At 65.9% G+C, this 19,265-nt stretch overlaps 2 protein-coding genes across 2 annotated transcripts in view; one reads left to right on the forward strand and one right to left on the reverse strand.

Moving 5' to 3' along the window:
- The window catches only part of POLN (DNA polymerase nu), a 205,819-nt gene extending 198,934 nt beyond the window's left edge, over window positions 1-6,885 (forward strand). The window contains exons 23-25 of the mRNA XM_062213723.1: window positions 3,226-3,293; window positions 6,028-6,089; window positions 6,720-6,885. Of these exons, the coding sequence (XP_062069707.1) occupies window positions 3,226-3,293; window positions 6,028-6,089; window positions 6,720-6,815 (226 nt within the window). The 3' untranslated portion in view covers window positions 6,816-6,885. The remainder of the gene's footprint in view (window positions 1-3,225; window positions 3,294-6,027; window positions 6,090-6,719) is intronic.
- A 4,040-nt stretch (window positions 6,886-10,925) lies between these two features.
- NAT8L (N-acetyltransferase 8 like) lies at window positions 10,926-16,640 on the reverse strand. Its single transcript, XM_062213727.1, has 3 exons — window positions 16,274-16,640; window positions 15,155-15,319; window positions 10,926-13,206 (listed from the first exon to the last, which is right to left on the reverse strand). The coding sequence occupies exons 1-3, from the start codon at window positions 16,638-16,640 to the stop codon at window positions 12,839-12,841; spliced, it is 900 nt and encodes a 299-aa protein (XP_062069711.1). The 3' UTR covers window positions 10,926-12,838.
- Between the last annotated feature and the right edge of the window lie 2,625 nt (window positions 16,641-19,265).

A 19,265-nucleotide genomic window follows, 5' to 3' on the forward strand; every position in this document is an offset into this window, starting at 1 on the left:
CACATGCCGAGGGCTTCCTGATTGCTTGCTGCTCGTGGCCACGGTTTCTGCAGAGTAGATGACAGTTCTCATGGGGACAAGCCGCCATGTCGGCTTTCCATCTTTCAGCCACTGGAAGCCAGGAGCTGGTCCTGCATCTAGAGTAAGTCCAGTCTGGAGTGGCTGATCGTTTCTGTTCTGTGTGGAATTGACCAAGGAAGTGTGAGTGACTAAAGCCTTCTCAAAGTCGACCACAGACCATTCTCACTCAGGGGCCAAACGGCCTGCTGTCGCCTCCGTTAGCAGCCCTCTGTTGTCATTGGGAACAGCAAAGTGCTCCCGGGGGACACGGCATTCACACACGTGGGTTTTGTAAGTGTCATCTACCCAGGAGTGACATGAGTGGCTTTGGGTGGTGTGTAGAAAGGGCAGGCTTGGGCCAGGTGAGAAGCTGCACACAAGTGCCCCTGGAGCACTATTCATCACCCGGGGACACGGGCTGGGCCAGGGGACAGATCCAGGACGGGCAAGTGCCATTCATGCTTGTCAGCACGAGGAAGGAGGAGGGCCTGCGGTGGCCCAGCCCTTGGCTTTCGCAGGCCCAGTGCTGGGAAGCTGGTGGCCCCTCTCTCTCTTCAGACAGGCCCCTCAAGAGAAGGCCTTCTGGATTTTAGAATGTGTAGAGACCATTAGCTCCAACGCCTGAGTGTTGAGAAGGGGAAACTGAGGCACAGAGCCCAGTATGACTTGTCAAAGTCCATGTACCCCTGGGGTGCGCCACCTGCAGCCCTGGTGGACTTGGAGCCACAGGGGCTTCAGCAGAGCTGGGGGTGCCCCTCTGCAGGGGGAGCTGCCCCGGACGGGGGCTGAGGCGAGCTCTCCTGGTCAGGACACCCAGAAACAAGACACGGGCTGGAGGGACAGGAAGTGACATCAGCGGTCAGCCCCTTTCCACAGGAGCTGCACTGAGGTGCCTTTCTCCTTGTTTCCTGTGTCCCAGTTTCCAATTAGAAACATGGCAGCGTCTCTGCGGCTGTGAGAGTGATGTGTAAGTGACTAACAATTAAACTATTCTTAGGATCCTGCCACACCAGCCGCTCAGAATCGCACGGCGTAATTTCAAGGAGTGTGAAAATGGTCTCGGCTAAATCCGGAAAAAGTTGCAAGAACCTTCTCTGAGGTTTCTGTTCATTCTAAAGCCAAGTCCCCTTGAGAACCAGAGACCTCAAAGTAGTTTCAGGAGGCACACGCCAAGCGGCAGCCTGTGTCCTGCAGGCCTGCTTCGTGGGCAGCGCCCACGGCCCCTGGCGGACGGTCCCCCATTCCGTGGTCCAGGCACAGTGGGGCGTCTTCTGGAGTACACCCCAGCCACGCCACAGCAACTGGGGGCCACATGGTGGATTTTTCACCATCACGAGGAGTGCAGAGCCCCATGGTCGCTGCCTCTGTTCCAGAAACTCAGGGCGACAGGACCCCAGTGCTTGTGGCTCCCTGGCCCTTCCCCTTGTGGTGCCGTGATGGAGGTGTCTGCTCCACCCATCACGAAGTTTCAGGCCCAAGGAGAAAGTGACGACGGTGGAAAGAGCTCCGGCCCCCGACCGAGTCGGACATGCTGAAACCCTCCTGGCAGGAGGTGTGTGTATTTCTCTCCTGAAAGGGAGCCCGGGAAATGCTGCTCGCTGGGCACACATCGCTGTCGCCACCCAACCACAAAGGGGCCGGCACGGAGAAGACATGTGGAGCAGGCCATGGAAACCTCTGCTGCCCGCTTCATGTCATACCCCCCACGGGGGCGCAGCCCCAGCTCCCAGGAGCAGCCTGTCGTGGGCAGGTAGCGGAGGTGGTGGAACAGGACGTGATCCCCGCCCACAGAAGAGCTGAGACCACACGAAGGGCAGAGTACATGGGCCCCTACGTGGCCTGGTCCCTCCTGCTGGGCCACAGGCCCCAGAGACCACCCTGTGGATGTCCTCCGCACGTGGTCCCCCTGAGCCTACGCGGAGGGGCTGGCCTCTGGTCCAGAGCTGAAGCCCAGCAGCCTCATGTCCACCCAAATTCTGAGACCGCACCTGCCCGGGCAGCATACGCCAACACCAACCCCACTCTAAAGGGAGTGTGGCGTGTCCGGGGGCCAGCACAGTCAGCGAGGCACGTTCTGCATGGCCAGCACGGAGCACCCAGGGCTGGCCACTCAGATGTCCCTAGCACTCTGCCTGCCCCCGCTTGAATCTGTAGCCCTGCCCAGCACCTGTCCTTGCTTCCTCGCTCTACTGAGCCCTGGGGTAGGCCTCAGCGGTTCCTGATGGACTGCTAATAAAGGCTGCAGGGCGCTTACCAGGCCCAGGGCAGACAGCCCACAGCAGGAACCCAGGAAAAAGCACCCAGTCTCTCCCCAGACCTGGGCCAGGAGTGCAGCTGGGCACAGCTGTCTGGGCAGCCGTCCCTCAGAGACTGAGTGCCGAGAGGAAGTACATGTCCGTTCCTGGCTAGGTCACCCAGATGCCCACTGTGGTAGGTTGGGGGGAGGAGAGCATTGTTTTGTGCTTTGAATTGTCATATATTTTCCAGATTCTTTTTCAATATGTATGTCTTTGACTTTAAAAGTAAAAAATTTTAAGACTTATTTATTTCTTTGAAAGAGTTACAGAGAAGGATCTTCCATCTGCTGGTTCACTTCCCAAATGGCCACAACGGCCTGGGTTGCAACAGGCAAAACCAGGAGCCAGGAGCTTCATCTAGGTCTCGCACTTGGATGGCAGAGGCCCAAGCACTTGGGCCGTCCTCCGCTGCTTTCCCAGGCGCAGGCGCAGGGAGCTGGGTCAGGAGTGGAACAGCTGGGACTCGAATCAGTGCTCATATGGGATGCTGGTGTCGCTGTGCCACACGCCAGCCCCACTAAACTTTACAAAGGATTTCCCCTCTCATCCCCTTTCTCTAAGCTGGCATTCCCAATAGGGAAGGAATTGTCCCTAGCTCCCGAGGCGCTCCCCACGTCCCGTGTATGTCTTCACCCGCTCTCAGCGAGCCCTTCCCAAATCTCCGCCAGGCTCCCTGGGGTCGGCACAGATAGGGGCTGCCCAGCCCCTCTAGGCCTTTCTCCCAGCCCCCCAAACAGCATCGCCTGGCTGCATCCCCACCCAGCCACACCGCTTGGGCACCTTCCAGGAAACCTGAGAGGATGAGCCCCACCGCTCACCCCCATGTGCAGGCCGCAGCCTCCCAGGTGACTCCCGCCCTCCCTTGCAGGCTGGTGGCCCAGATTCACGACGAGCTGCTGTTTGAGGTGGAGGACGCACAGATCCCCGAGTTTGCAGGTGAGCGAGGCAGCACAGGGACCCTTTCAGCAACTGTTAAAAGAAGCCTTGATGCCCAGGAAGTGCCTCCCCTCTCTATCCCTTCTCAGCCCCTCCCCCCGCAGATGGAGGGGCCAGCCTGGCTTGGGGACTCCTGAAAGGCCCAGGCAGGCTCCATGGTGTGACAGTGTCTCTCAGAGGGCGTCATGTGATCTAGAGCAGTTGTCACTGTAGCTGCCGTGCCTCGACCTCGATGACTGGGGGTGGGGGTACGGGCTCTGTTATGATGGGGAGTGGGGCTGGGGCCGCCCAGGCTGGCTGGGGGTGGGGGTACGGGCTCTGTTATGATGGGGAGTGGGGCTGGGGCCACGTAGGCTGGCTGGGGGTGGGGGTACGGGCTCTGTTATGATGGGGAGTGGGGCTGGGGCCACGCAGGCTGGCTGGGGGTGGGGGTACGGGCTCTGTTATGATGGGGAGTGGGGCTGGGGCCACGCAGGCTGGCTGGGGGTGGGGGTATGGGCTCTGTTACAATGGGGAGTGGGGCTGGGGCCGCCCAGGCTGGCTGGGGGTGGGGGTACGGGCTCTGTTATGATGGGGAGTGGGGCTGGGGCCACGCAGGCTGGCTGGAGGTGGGGGTACGGGCTCTGTTATGACGGGGAGTGGGGCTGGGGCCATGCAGGCTGGCTGGGGGTGGGGGTACGGGCTCTGTTATGATGGGGAGTGGGGCTGGGGCCACGCAGGCTGGCTGGGGGTGGGGGTATGGGCTCTGTTACGATGGGGAGTGGGGCTGGGGCCACCCAGGCTGGCTGGGGGTGGGGGTACGGGCTCTGTTACGATGGGGAGTGGGGCTGGGGCCACGCAGGCTGACTGGGGGTGGGGGTACGGGCTCTGTTACGATGGGGAGTGGGGATGGCCGGCGCCGCGGCTCACTAGGCTAATCCTCCGCCTTGCGGCGCCGGCACACCGGGTTCTAGTCCCGGTCGGGGCACCGGATTCTGTCCCGGTTGCACCTCTTCCAGGCCAGCTCTCTGCTGTGGCCAGGGAGTGCAGTGGAGGATGGCCCAAGTCCTTGGGCCCTGCACCTGCATGGGAGACCAGGAGAAGCACCTGGCTCCTGCCATCGGATCAGCGTGGTGCGCCAGCCGCAGCGGCCATTGGAGGCTGAACCAATGGCAAAGGAAGACCTTTCTCTCTGTCTCTCTCTCTCACTATCCACTCTGCCTGTCAAAAAAAAAAAAACAACAACAACAACAACGATGGGGAGTGGGGCTGGGGCCACCACCCAGGCTGGCTGGGGGTGGGAGTACGGGCTCTGTTAAGTGGAGAGTGGGACTGGGGCCACCCAGGCTGGCTGGGAGCAGGCAGGAGGTGTTCTTGGTGAGCTGGTGGTTTCTGGGACCCTCTGGCCTGGTCTTGTCCTGCTCCCCTGCCAGCCCAAGGGGTTCTTTGAAGCCAGGTGCCATCTGCCCCACTTAAGAAGGGCCAGGACCCCAAAACTACAGTCACTGGCCTCTTAGAGGCTACAGTTCTGACCTCACCAGTGGGCACAGCAGCTCCCAAGGGCCTATACCCAGAGCTGGACAGGTAGGTGGGAACAGGAGACGCTGCGGCCCACCCAGGGAGGGCCGGGAAGGGCTCCAGAGCAGGTGTGTGCCAGTCTTGGGCACTGAGTGCCCATCGAGGGGCTGAGGCCGCCATCCTCGGCATCGCCCAGCAGGCTCCTCCTGGAGCAGGGCTCGGCCACTGGAAACCGTGCCCAACTGCCCAACTGAAGACAATGCTGTCCTGTGTGCTGGGCTGCCAGCTTAAAGAGAAAGAGCAACTCCCCAACTCCCTTGTTCTCTGGGTGGATCCTGAGGCAGGCGGCTGGGGGGCCAGGTGCCAGGCAGGACCTCTGAGGGCTGGGTGGTAGGACATGCGTGCAGGCCATGCCGGCATTGCCACTGGCCACAGACCTGCTGCGCTGGGGTGGGCCAGCAGCAGAGAGCCCCTCTCTGGGCAGTAGCTGCTCGGGGTTTCCCATTCATTAATTGCCCCTTTCTCTGCAGACCCAGCAGGTCCCAGCCAGCATGGTGCCCTGGCTCTGCAGCCCTCCTGCAGCTCCCAGAGAGCTCCTGGCCCACGGGGGTGGCAGCAAGGGGGCTGGAGGACAAGGCAGCACCTGGAAGGTTGGCTGGGTGTTGCTGTCACAACCTCTGTATCCAAGCGTCACATAACAAAAGGCAGAATGAAATACTCATGCTTGTCAGAGGAGTATAAGAGCAGCGCTGGCTGGCCATCCCTCCCCACCAGGAAGTTGCCCCCACAGGTTCCAGTCACAACCACAGACCCCACAGGGCTCTGGCTGTGTGGGGTGGCCCTGCCTCCCTCCTCCTATCCCCAGGACCTTCTGGACAGAGTGGGAGGCGCCTGCCTCCACCCCACTCAGTTGTCCCAGCTGGTGAACTAGGGTTCTGGGGTGAGGGGCGGCAGCCAGCACAGAGCTACAGTGGGCTAGGCCAGGAGGAACTGGAGGGCAGGCTGTGTTCTGGGCCATGGACACGGCCAGTGGGAGATGGGACCAGCCGTGGGGGGTCGTGCGTGGCGATCCAGGCCCCCAGACGAGCTGGTTTGAGTGACCACGCGGACATAAGACACAACCAGGGGGCTTGAGGCTGGGGCAGGACGTGGGCCTGGGGTTTCTGGTTCCCAAGGCTAGGAGAAGGGGGGGGGGGTCTCAGCACAGATAGGCTGCAGCTGCTGTTTTCTGTTCCAGCTCTTGTCAGAGGGACCATGGAATCCTTGCAACAAGTGCCAGCGCTGGAGCTTCAGCTGCAGGTAAGGGGTGGGGATACGAACCCTGCCCAGCGCCCCAGCTGTGACACCCGTGGCCAGAGCCATCCAGTGTGGGAGAGGAGATGGCACCCCAAGGACAGGAGAGCCAGCCCTGGGCCCAGCCCTGCTGTGGAACCCTCGCTGGGTGGTCCTCGGCCACACCGGGCCACACCACACCGGGCGTCCTCGGCCCGGGAACTCGCTGCACCTGCTCGGCAGTAGGAGCACCTTCGGGAAGCCCCTCCCTTCCTGTCAGAGGGAGCTGTGGAGGTTTGATCCAGGGCCTTAGCAGAGCCCACGCTGGATCAGGCCCTGAGAGAGGGCTCTGCCACCTCCTGGTGCCACTCAGCCAGCAACCGCAGCCCAGCACCCTGAGGTGGTCAGCACAGGTTGGCCCAGGACACCTTACCCACTCTAGGACACCTTGCCTGACCAGTGGTGAAGGCCACTCGCTGGCACCACGGCCTGGCAGGTGGCAGGTAGCTGTGGAGCAGCCCTGTCACCAGGTGTGTGTGTGTGTGTGAGGGGTGTGTGCCAAGGCACTGTGGGCCCTGTCCACACCCATATGGGCCTGGGCGGTGCCTGCTGACAGCTGGCTTGGGTCTAGTGTTCACCTCTGGCTGCTGCCCACAGGTGCCCCTAAAGGTGAGCCTGAGTGTCGGCCGCTCATGGGGACACCTGGCACCACTGCAGGAGGCCGTGAGCCCTGAGCTCAACCCATCGCACTGAGCCTCTCAGCAACAGCCAGGCCGCCGCAGGGCCCCTTCAGCACCCACCCTCAGGGCCCCTCAACACCCACCCTCAGGGCCCCTCAACGCCCACCCTCAGGGCCCCTCAACGCCCACCCTCAGGGCCCCTCGACGCCCACCCTCAGGGCCCCTCAACGCCCACCCTCAGGGCCCCTCGACACCCACCCTCAGGGCCCCTCAACACCCACCCTCAGGGCCCCTCGACACCCACCCTCAGGGCCCCTCGACACCCACCCTCAGGGCCCCTCGACGCCCACCCTCAGGGCCCCTCGACGCCCACCCTCAGGGCCCCTCGACGCCCACCCTCAGGGCCCCTCGACGCCCACCCTCAGGGCCCCTCAACGCCCACCCTCAGGGCCCCTCAACGCCCACCCTCAGGGCCCCTCAACGCCCACCCTCAGGGCCCCTCGACGCCCACCCTCAGGGCCCCTCAACGCCCACCCTCAGGGCCCCTCGACGCCCACCCTCAGGGCCCCTCAACGCCCACCCTCAGGGCCCCTCAACGCCCACCCTCAGGGCCCCTCGACGCCCACCCTCAGGGCCCCTCGACGCCCACCCTCAGGGCCCCTCGACGCCCACCCTCAGGGCCCCTCGACGCCCACCCTCAGGGCCCCTCGACACCCACCCTCAGGGCCCCTCAACGCCCACCCTCAGTGCCTGCATTTTTCGCCTTCATTTTGTGTGTAGCCCCAGGCAACAGTGGGAGGAGAGAACTGGTTTCCACCGGCCCATCATTGTGTGGCCTTCCCCCAAGGTCACCAGTGGGCACCTTGTACCAGCTCCAAGACTTGCACAGACCGTGTTAACCCTTTAGGACCAGGGCTGGCTGGTCATCTCCTGGAGTAAATGCATCCTGCAAAGCCACCTTGTCCGAGTGGGTTCTTCCTGTGCCCCAAATGCCGATGCCTCAGCCCCAGCCGGGGCCTGCACGGGGGCACCTGCAGCTTCTCCCGTGGATCCCAGGGTGGGTGAGCTCTCCGACAGCTCAGCAGCCGCTCACCACTGGGCAAGTGCCTGAGGGGCCGCCAGCAGCCTGGCTCAAGCCGTCTCCCTGCTGTGTGCGTCAGCTTCACATCCCCAGAAGGGTGTGTATCTTCCTCCCAGCGGGCCCACATGCAGCCAGCCCCGTAATGGGTCCCAGAGAACACAGACTGCTGGCAAGCCCCATCACTGGCCTCATATTCCAAACCCAGGCTTCCAGAGCCTAGGATGACCAGGAGCCCTGGAAGGGACCAGCACCCCAGGAGAAACCTCAGCACCGAGGCCCCAAGCCTGGAGGACAGAACAGAGAACCTGGCTGCAATCCCCCCAGGGCAGCGAGGACGTGGGAGGGTGGGAGGGAGCACAGGCCAAGCTTTCTGTCTTAGTTGTCCCAGGATGAGTGCCCAGGACCACAGCACAGGTGCTGAGGGCAGCAGGAAGATCCTGGACCACGTGAGCCAACGGGCAGAGCCCTGACACCCCGCCTCCTAGACCCACCAGCCCAGCCCTCTCCTCTCTGAGCCCACCCCACTCCAGGGCACAGCACTGCACAGCCTTCAGGGAGCACCCCTGAAGGTGCTCAGAGCCCTGACACCCCGCCTCCTAGACCCACCAGCCCAGCCCTCTCCTCTCTGAGCCCACCCCACTCCAGGGCACACCCCTTCACAGCCTCAGGGAGCACCCCTTCTCAGCGCCCTGGCAGGCCTGAGCCCCGTCTCTGCCTGGGGACTCCAGAATGCCAGCCCGACCCGGCCCAGCAGGCAGAGGCACCTCCAGAGAGCACACAGCCAGGTTCCTTCAACACAGGTTTATTGAAAAACAGCAGCATTGGGGGCCGTGCAGGAGAAGGGGCACACACCCACCCCGGCCCCCCCAGCCTGTCACCTCGGGAACTTGGCTTGTGCCCCAGGACCCTGGCGGCATTTTTGGCACCTCCCGGGGTCTCAGGACAACCCTGCCCCCTTCGTGGGCTCACAGTAGCTTCAGGAACAAACCACAGCAGGCGAGACCCGCGCTCATCCAGGGACGCGCCCCAGCCTGGCCACACGCCTGTCAGAAGCCCAGGGGTCCCGCCTGTGGGGTCTACAGCAACCCTGCCCGGCTCTTGGGCCCAGAGGGAGACAGATAGGGCCAGGCAGTGGCTCACCTGGCTCCTAGAGCCCTGCCCAGCAGAGACTGCGCACGGCCGTGGAGCAAGACCAGGTGCCACATCGACTGGGCTGGGCACAGGAGGGAGCAGACACCGCCGGGGCCTCCACCGGACCCCTGCTGCTTGCCCTTCCCTGCCCAGATCAAGAGGAGGCCCTTCCCACTTGCTCCCTTCTCTGCCACACACGTGCACACACACACACAGGCTGACAGATACATATATGCTCACAGGTATGTGGTGCACACATGCACAAGTTCACATACGCACTTACACACTAACACTCTCACATGGCTACACACATGCATGTACACACACATACACACACACGCTCTCCTATACGCAGGTACACTCCATCTTTAAAATGGCTAATTATTGCTGTTTTAAAAAAATTCATCCAGCCATGGTATGCAGGCTTTGTCCTCCTGTACCCCGAGCTCAGGGTGCTCCGGACCGTGCTGCCTCCCTGGCAGCAGACGTCACCCATGACTGGAACCAGCGGCAGCAGCATCAAGAGGCAAACATATCCCAGGGCTGCCCCGCGCCCAGCCAGAAGCATCAGCCAGGGAGCCACCAGCACAGGAGCATGGCCAGTGGCCACCATGGACTCACAGAGCAGCTTCCAGCAGCCATGAGCCAGCAGCTAGGAAACAGAGGAGATGGCAACCACACTCCTCCAGATGGGGACAGGCAGTGGCTTGGGGACCGGACAGCCAGCCTGGTACCCCATGGCTGAGGGGCCAGCTTCGGCTTACAGGTAGTCCCACAAACCAGCAAAGCCCAGAAAGCCAAGCTCCCAGGCCCCTGGCCACAGGCACAGCCCTGGAAATGGCTCCAGTGAGGGCCTGGGCTCAGGGCCACACCACACAGGCAGGGGCAAGTGACAGGAGCAGTGTGCCTCCCAGGGGCCAGCTCAGGCCCTTGTGGTCTAGGGGGCTTCCTTAGCACAGCAAGGTGACATCCCCTTGGGCCTGTGGATTCCTGCCCCTTCTCTGAAGGACACCAGAGCAGGGTGGGGGTCACCCCAGCACCCACCATCTACTCACTCTCTGCTGTCTGCTCATGGGGAATGAGGCTACGCAGGAGCAAGGTGCGTGGGGCTGTGGGCGCTCAGCCCTTCCACACTGGGGCGCCCCCACCCACCCTGGCCTTTCCCAGGGGGCCTCATCTGAGGCCAACCCCCCTCAGGGCAGGGGGAGAAGCCAGGGATGGTTCAGCAGCCACACACCAGGCCCGTGGTGACCTACAGCTGCCGGTCAGGTGCGTGCTGCAGGCTCATGGAATGCTGACATTCTGGGACACCCCCTCCCACCTTCCACCCTCCCCACTCCAAAAACAGAGGCCTCAAACAAACAGCAGAAATCCTGGGAGTCCCAGACCCCTGAGCACAGTGTAGGCCACAGGCTGGCTTCCCTTGGGCCTCTGTAGGCCAAATTGAGGGGTGGGGTGGAGAAGGGACCCAGGAGCAGCCAACTCGAGAGAGGCTGCTTGGGACACAGGACAGCAGGACCCCTGGAGGCCTCACGGAGGTAGAAGTAACGTCAGAATTTCTGCGTAGAATTCATGTCAGTGCACATGTGCAGAGCAGTGAGCTCTGGGGCCGCAGGGAAGGGCAGGCCAGGACAGGCCCAGCTCTGCCCTGGTGGACGTGGGGGCCTGCCAAGCTGCTCACAGGTGCCTCTGCCCACCACAGGGGCCTGGCAGCAGGTCCTGGGCTCGTGCTTACCCTGCCACCTCCTCCTGGTGTCTCCACCAAATCCTGGCAGCAACCAAGGAGCCGCCCAGAACGGCCACGCGCCTGAGCGTCTCTGCGGCAGGGAGAGGTCCCCACAGGCAGAACAGGAGCGGGACACGCCTCCACCCCGGGCCCTCTGCGGGCTCTGCCAGGGGCCACCCCAAGTCAGTACCCAGGGTGCACCCGGCCCCAGGGCCCTGCCCAGCCTCAACGGGCTCCCAGGACCCCTCCCCACCGACACACCCAGGGACTGTGGGCTCCAAAGACGTGGGTTAGAGAAGGCAGCCGGCGTCCGCCGCTCCCGCTCAGTCCTGCCTTGCCCTCCTGCCCCGGCAGCCGCCTCAGTGCACCCACACCAGCTAAGACCAGCCTGGAGCCGAAACCAGACAAAGAGGAAAAAGGCACAACTGTTTGTTTCCATTTTGCTAAAACACTTTACGTCTGTCTGTATAATCCCAATTAACAAAATCTGAGAGCTGCAAGAAAATAGGGGGCCGATTTCTGTACAGTCTACAAAACTGCCCTCCCACAGCAGGGACCGGGCACCACCAGGAGGGAAGGTACGGGGCGCGGGGTCTGTACAGTATTCCGTAAAACCTCCACTGCCAACAGGGAGGTTGGGCTTGTTCCATGAAGTCACTATTCGCTGAACGTTCCCTCCATGGGCCAACACGTGTCCCTGGATGCCCGGAACCCAGCTCCGTGGCCACCCTGCTTGCCTCTCCCCCTCCCCCAGGCCGCACACCATGGGGTCCAGGTGGAAGTGTATGCCCCTCCCGCCATGCAGGCCAGACCCAGGCTCAGCTGGACACACAGGTGCTGCCGGCTACCACTCCCTCCCCTGTGTCAGGCTGCTCCCTCCTTCCAGGACAGCCCTGCCTCCCACCTTGGGAAGGAGACACCACGGAGCACAGGCAGCCCTCAGCTGGCCACAGTGGGACATCCAGCCCTGCCCTTCCTCCCACCTGCCCCCCTGAGGCTGCAGGACTGCCGGAGGGGGCTGGGAAGGGAGGGTCCTCCCAAGCCAGGAATGCTCTTTGGCGGGGAACCAGGCTAGATCGGGGCCTCCCTCTAGATTCTGAAACCCTCCACCCACCCCATCGAGCTGGGCCAGACGCAGTGCACATTCTAGCACCACACAAGTGTCTCAAGGTACAAACTACCATTTTGTCCCAAGATTATGTCATGCAGAGTGCTATTCTGTCTAGATAACTTAGTGGAAACGGGTTGGTGTCAGGCTGGGAGAAGCTGTGGCTCCACATTGTGGCGGTGGCCCGGGCTAGCAAGATCACAGGGCAAACCCGGCAGCGGGGCACAAGGTCCTGGGAACGCATGGGAGAGGCCACCTGATCTAGCAGGTGTGGGGGAGGGGTGTCCCTTCACCGCAGGGCCCCCACCACGCTGTGCTACAGGATGCTATGGAAACCACACCCGGGCAAGACACCAGTCAGCCAAGCCCAGGCAGGAGAGGGCAGACTAAACGGGAAGAAGTAAGATGACGTCACAGCAAAGCAGGAGAGGATGAAGCCGGGCGGTGGGAGGTGGTCCGAGCCCCTGCACAGCAGGCCCTCTGGAGGCCAGCTCAGGCTGGGGCAGGGGTGCTCACCAGCCATGGTCCCGGGGTCCAGTCTGGGCAAGACAGCAGGGCAGGGTGCTGTGGGCACGCGGCATGCTGCAGCCAGGCCACATCGTCAGCATGCACAGAGCAAAGCAGGGCCCACAGCCAGCCAGCCCAGCAGGCCACACTTCTGGGCGCTGTCGGCTGAGCCGTAGCCTGGCTGAGGGCCAGGGGTCTGCTCCTCGAGGCTTCGTCACAGAGGTTCTGTGCTTGGTGGGCAAGGCTGGGCCCTCCACAACGGCGGCAGGCGTCAAGGGGATCCACAACGCGGCTCTTCGAGGCGTGACAAGCCTGGGGAAGGCAGGGGGCTGTGGCTGCGAACCACCCACCCCCACCAACGTGTCACAGGTGAGCAACAGCCCGGCGCCCCCGAGAACCAGCCAGATACTGCGTGATGTTGAAAAAGGGAGACCCGACACACACGCCAAGGTGAGCGTCTGGAAGCAGGGCCGCGCCGGGCGGCGGGCAGGCGGGCACAGGCGGACAGGGGCGGCTGGGCGGCGGGTGGGCAAGCGGCAGTGGTCACTCCTCACGCAGCTGCAGACGGTAGCGGTGGTAGCGGACCTGGAAGAAGAGGCGCTCGGCTAGCGAGAGGGTCATGCCAGGCAGCACGTAGTGGTCACTCGCGCCCATGTGTCTGAAGCCCAGGGACTCGTAGAGCTTGTGGGCGGCCACCTTGACAGCCGTCGTGCCCAACACCACCGCGGAGTAGTTCTGCACCACGGCGAACTCCAGCACCTTCCGGCCCAGTGCCTTGGCAATGCCCTTGCCGCGGAAGCGCGAGTCCACGGACATGCGCAGCAGCTCCACCGTGTTGTCCTCCTCGTGAGCCCGTGCGGCCACAATGCCCACCACGTTGCCATCCAGCACAGCCACCCAGAAGCAGGAGCCTGCGGGGGGACAGGGCAGTCAGCGACACCTGGCCAGGAATGCCCTGGGGCCGCCCGCTCCAGCCCAACACAGTGCCGGGGCCCACCTGCAGTGGGAGGCCGTGATGCGGGCTGGGCAGGGTTACCTGGCTCCTGCAGACACCCCGAGCAGAGCACCCAATCTGCCTGCTCTCCAAGACCTGGCCCTGCACCTCCCCGGAACCAAGAACCGGGCCCTGCCCCTGCCCAGCTGCCCCTCGGCTGACTGCATGGGCGCTGCTCCCAGCCGCCCAGTGCTTCGAGGCAGGGCCCTAAGGGAGTATCTAGAAGCAGCCCTTCAGTGAGGACACTTCATAAACCCAGTGGGGGACCGGGGATGGCCACGGGCACCACCAAACCCCCTCTCCTGGGCAGTGAGCCTGGAGCCACACAGCGTGGCCCAGTCCCAGCCTCTCCAGGAGGAGCAGGAAGGGGGGCGGGCGGGCGGGGGGAGAAAGGGAGAGGCCAGCAGGGCACAGGCCACAGGGAGAGCCTGCGGCACTTCTGGGGGCTAAAGGTGCAGGTGACCCTCAGAGACCTCTCCAAAGACCAGGTGGTGTCTGCCACAAGCCAGGCCCACGTGTCCCCGCCTGTGCCACTCCCATTCCCCAGGGCTGTGTCCCTCTGACCACACTCCATCCCCCAACCCCACCCAGCCTCCCTCTTCAAGGGGCAAAACTCCTCCCCACACTGCATGTGCCCCCTGGCAGCCCACTGCCCGGGGGGAGAGCCTCCTTTCTCATTCAGGGTCAGTCCCGAGCCCTGGGATGTGGCTCAGAGGTGCCAGCTGTCCCTGAGCGCCCACCTTCCACCAGCAGGAAGAGGAAGCAGCCTGGGTGAGTTGGTGCAGGGGAGCCCCCCAGGGTCTGCCCGTCCAGGGCTCCTGTGCCCAGCTCTCTACCTGCACCTCCAGTGGGGGTCCCGGGCCAGAACCACTCGCCTGCCCGCTGTCCTGGGGCCCTGAGGACACAGCACAGGTCAGGACAGTCGTGGAGGATCAAAACCCTGGCTGGCGCTGCGCAGAACTGTGTGTGCCTCACCCCCGCCTCTCACTTTCCCCATGTGCAGGGAGCTCCCAAATCCAGCCTCAGCCCAGGGAGCTCTTCCTGCAGACCCACCAGGTGTCACAGAGGGGCAAGCAAGAGCCCCCACTTGCCTCGTACACCCAGAGAAAGCAGAGCCCTGGGCAGGGGCCTCATGCCACACGTCTGAGCCCCCTTGTACCGCACACTTGGCTTAGCCCCCGGCGGTCCCGCTTCTGCAGAAGAGAGGCCAGGGCTGCAGGGAGGGGGACCAGATGCCTTGTTTGGACTTGGAGAGGTTCCAAGAGGGTGGCCGAGGCCAGCTGAGTGGGAGCAGGGGCCCAGGACGGGCCAGTGGGCACAACTGTCTGCAGTGCAGGAGCGGGCGCTCTTCAGACACAGACTGAACTCTAGCTGGATCCTAACCAGCCAGCCTGTCTCCCTTAGCCCACAGGGGGCCTGCACGGAAGAGACCACGTGGCCCTGCCTGCTAGGACCCCTGCAGCCCCCGGTGCCCCTCTGGACCTAGCTCCCAGCCCCTCCCACCCCAGGCGGCTATGGCCAGAGACAAGACATGGCCCCCTAACTTCCCACCCCGGTATCCTGCCCTCGGGAGTGTCCTCTGACGCCTCCCAGGTCCTGTGCTGCCGTCCAGGCCCCTCCGGCCACGTCCCAGGAACCAACAAGGCACACCAGCCAGGACCAAGGGGAGCCTGGGAAGGCCCCACCCTCTCTAAAGGGCTCCGGGAAAGGTATCCTGCAGCCAAAGTGGGGCCAGCCGCTCAAGCTCCCACCATTGGCCGGGGGTCTCCCACCCTGCCTGGCCCTGCCTGGGGGTCTGGGGGCCTCGCTGGAAGGAGGGCAGGGAGGGGCGAGGAGGCTGGCAGCTCCCCCCACCCCGGACTCACCCGGCGGCTTCATGTAGTACTGCTCTATGTCAGCCATGTCTGTGTGCAGCGCGCACTCGAGGTAGGCCAGGATCACCTTGCGGCTGTAGTAATAGCGCAGGGCCAGCAGCCCGGCCGGCACGAGGCACGTCAGCACCAGCGAGCGGGTCACGGCGAAGCAGAGCGCTGCGGGCAGGAGGGGCGCAGGTGAGCGGCCGGCGCCGGGGTGAGGGAGGCCAAGACTGCTCCCTCCCGGCGCAGGAGCGCGGGGTCGCTTCACACGCGGGTTTCCACTTCTCCCCGTGCTCAAACTTTCCGCCGAATACATGCGCTGCGCTGGGAGCCTGGGGCGGAGGTCGCAGGCCTCCGGCAGGCGGCTCCGGGCCGCCTCCCTCGTAGCCCCCAGCCGGGAGGGGAGCTTTGCCCTCGGCCTTACCCACTCGCTTGAGCCTGGAGCAAAGACAAGCAGCGGCCCCTGCCAGGCCTCACAGGGCTCCTCCGGCTGGCGGGGGGTGGGGGGTGGGGGTCCCGGGATCCGCTAGGACCCCGTCCGATCGCACCCTGAGCCAGCCTCGGGGAGCGAGGACAGGGCCCGAAGCGACCCGCCACTGCTAGCGGCCGCATCCGGCTGCGGAGGCGGCCGATGCTCCTGGGGTGAGTCGCCGCTGCTGGGTGACCTTGGGAGATCCGCATGGCCTCCCCCACCCCCACCCCCGACTCCAGCTCCACGTCCGTAAAATGGGAGAGCCCTCCCCCGGCACCCCGCGGAGTTGCTGTCATTCCCCTCCATAAATTAGCACCGGGAGCCGCAGAAGCCGCCTCCCCCGCCCGCACATTATATATATAGTCGCACGCCGGGCGCGGGGCTCCGCAGCGCGCTGCCTTCCCCACCCCCACGCGGGACCCCCCGGCCGGGGACGCGCGGCGGGGACGCCGGGGCGCCCCCCTCCTCCAGCCCGCGGCCCCTGCCCCCTGGCCTGCGCTCGTTCCCACGCCCTGGCCCAGCGCGCCTTGGCTCGGAGCCCGGGCCGGCCCCGCCGCCGCAGCGAGCGGGAGGGCGCGCGGGTGCGTGTCCGCCTCCTCCCCGCCGGGCCCCCAGCCGGGCTCCGAGGTGGGTCCGCAGCGCCGCCGCGCACTGACCCGCTAGCAGGGCGTAGAGCAGCTGCGTGCGCGGGTGCTGCCGCAGGCCGCGGAAGGCCGTGTTGGGGATGCGCTCCAGGATGCCGTCGTAGAAGATGCGGCGCGCCGCCTCCTGCTCCGCCGCGCGGAACTCGCGGATGCACACGCCGCGCCCCTCCGGCGGCCCCGCGCCCCCCGCCCGGCCGCGGGGCTGGGCGCCCGGTGCAGGCGGGGGCGCGGCGGCCGGCCCGGGGGCAGCGGGCAGCGGGGGCCACATGGCGCCGGCGGCGGCGAGCAGCGCGTCCTTCCTGGCCCCCGGCAGCGCCTCATGATCCTCGGCGGCCACGATCTTCGTCTCGCAGACCATGTCGGGAGGCCCACAATGCATGCACCCGGCCGGGCGGCGCAGCGCGGGGACGCGGGCCAGGCGCGGCGGGCACAGCCGGGCCCAGGGCAAGGGCGCGGCGCCCTCGGACCCGCGGCGGCGGCGGCGGCGGCGGCGGCAGCGGCGGCTCAGGGGCGCGGGGCGGAGGCGGCGGGCGGCCGGGGCGCGCGCAGGGAGCTGCGCCGCATTTTGGAGAAGTATTTATAATGCAGCGGCGCCGGTGCAGTCGCGGCGCCCGGGGTCCCGCAGGGTCCTAGCGTCCACTGCATTGGCTGCCGAGGGTCACCATGTGATCTCGGGGCTGGGAGCAGACGCCGCCCCCGCGCCCGCCCGATGGCACACTTCGGCGCTGCGCCGCGGCCGGGCGGCGCGGGTATCCGGGCCGCGACGGGGCGTCCGGGCCACGGGAATTGCCAGAGGACGAGCGCGCGCGCGGCGGAGCGGGCGGCGGCGTGGCCAGGGGTCCTGGGCGCAGGACGCTCCGTGGGGCTCGGGGCAGGGCCGGGACGGGGAGCGCGTGATGGGTGCTTCCTGCCCCGCCCCCTGCGCCCCGCGCCGCTGCCGCTACGCGCGTGCGGGGGGCGCCCGGCTCGGCCCGGCAGCCAGTGCTGCAGCGCGCCGCGTCCTCGAGCGCTGTCACGGCCGCCTCTCCACCCCCATCTCCCGCCCTTTGTCTGGAGGCGGCGCCCGGCGGAGGCCACGGAGGGGGCCCGCCGGCTCCCCGGGAACCCGCCGCTGGGATCGCAAGGGCTGCAGGGGCTGGAGGCGCGGTCGGCGCTGGGTCTGACGCCCACGCCGCCCGCAGCCGGCGCGTCTCGGCGCAGCACAGCTACCCTCCTCCCAACCCCCAACGCACCCCAGCCCCAGCTTCCCGCAGCGGCTCCGGGGGCGCAAGGCCTGCAGGACCCCTCCCGGCCAGGCCCCAGCCCTCCGCGGTCGGCGCATGCGCCCCATGGGCTCGGTGCAGGTGCAGGGGGCTCTCGGCGCAGGGGGCTCTCTGCGTAGAGCCACGTCCTCTGGTGAGACTCACAGAAGATACGGGCTGGGGCGGGGCAGGTGGTCGCAGACCCCTCCCCGGTGCCTGTAGACCCAGCCGCCCTGCACCGGCAGCCCGCGTCACTCACAGGGAGGGTGGGAGAGTTCCCCACCCCCTGCAAGATTGGGGCAAGACCCTCGGCCTGCGTTGGGCGGTGGAGCGGGCTCAGAGGGGCGCTAAGGTCACGCAGGGGCCGGCAGGGGCGCGGCCCACCCGAAGGGATTTCGAGAGCGGGAAGCAGAATCGGTCCACCACGGAGGGCCCCGGCCCCGGGCGGCGGGACAGCCAAGCCCCGCGCCAGTGTCGCCGGAACGCCGCAGGGACATGGCTGGGCTTCCTACGTCACCTTCCTGGAGCTGCAGGCGCAATCCGAGAGTCTCGCTGGTCTGTCCAGCGAGAGGTGCGCCGGTGCCCGGCGCCGGCCGAGGCCTCTGGCCAGCTACAGCGGCTTCGCGAGGTCCGCCAGGTGGACTGCGCAAAGGGCGCCGTGGCCGACAGCTCGCACGGGGTGCAGGCAGAAAGGGGGTTCCGGGGACACACGGGGGCTAACGTGCCGGGTGGGGGTCTGGGGCCGGAGGGCACTCTCTCCGGCTGCCGGTGAGGCCAGGTCCACTACCGGCGGGAGCTCCCGAGCGGTGTCTGGCCCTTGACCTCAAGGCCTTGCGTGCCCTCAGCAAAGTGGTGCGGCCCCTTACAGAGCCACACGCCAGCCTCAGGCCACCCCCAGTCGGAACCCACGCCTGCTCTGTGCCAGGGACCTGGGCTCTGGCTCGCCTCAGCCTGCAAGTGCAGGAGTCCCTCCTTCCAGCCCACAGCCCCCGACAGCCCCGGTAAACCCTGTGACCCTCCCCACCCCCCACCCCGCCGTGGCCTGGACAGTCTATGGGAAGGGGCGGGGCTGGAGCCCAGGGACAGCCACCGGGGGCCTAGGAGACCGGGTGGAGGCGGGGCTGGAGCCCACCTCTCTGGCCCCAAGGGGAAGGCCGGGCTGACAGCCAGCTGATGAGCACGGAGCACGGCACCGGGTCAGCCCTGGTCACTGCCAGCACCCACTTCATGGGGGCTCTGCACGGCCCAGGCTGTCCTCCCAGGGCCTGGCTACCACCCTGCCCCCTCTGGGTTCCCCGCCCCACTGTCCCAGCCTCCCCCACGCCGTGGCACTCACCTGGGAGCGCCTGCTGCCTCCGCCTGGGGGTTCCCAGAGTGAGTGCAGACGGGGACCCCTGCCCAGGCTTCTGAGCACCGGGAGGCAGGGGGCCCCCAGACCAGGATGTTTCCTAACCCACCGTGTTGGGGCGGCGGGGGGGGGGGCGTCGTGTCCCCACCTGGTAGCTTGTGGGACCCGAGCAGGAGGCTCAGAGGTGAAGAGGGGCCTGGCCCTACCCTGGAGGTGGAAGCTGCCTCGGGCCAACCGCCCTGAACGACCACCCCAAGTAGAAGAAAACCTGGGAAAGATGCAGCCCAAGTTCCCCCAACAGAGGAGAGAGGAAGCAGCACGGAACTCCCCCAGGGAGGCCCGAGCAGGGGGGCACCCGTGGCCCCTGCAGCCCGCCGCCCCACCCTCCCTGTGGGCACCCGGCTGTGCCAGCCTC

The sequence above is a fragment of the Lepus europaeus genome, chromosome 16 (assembly GCF_033115175.1).
Source record: "Lepus europaeus isolate LE1 chromosome 16, mLepTim1.pri, whole genome shotgun sequence".
NCBI classification, from domain to species: Eukaryota; Metazoa; Chordata; class Mammalia; order Lagomorpha; family Leporidae; genus Lepus; species Lepus europaeus.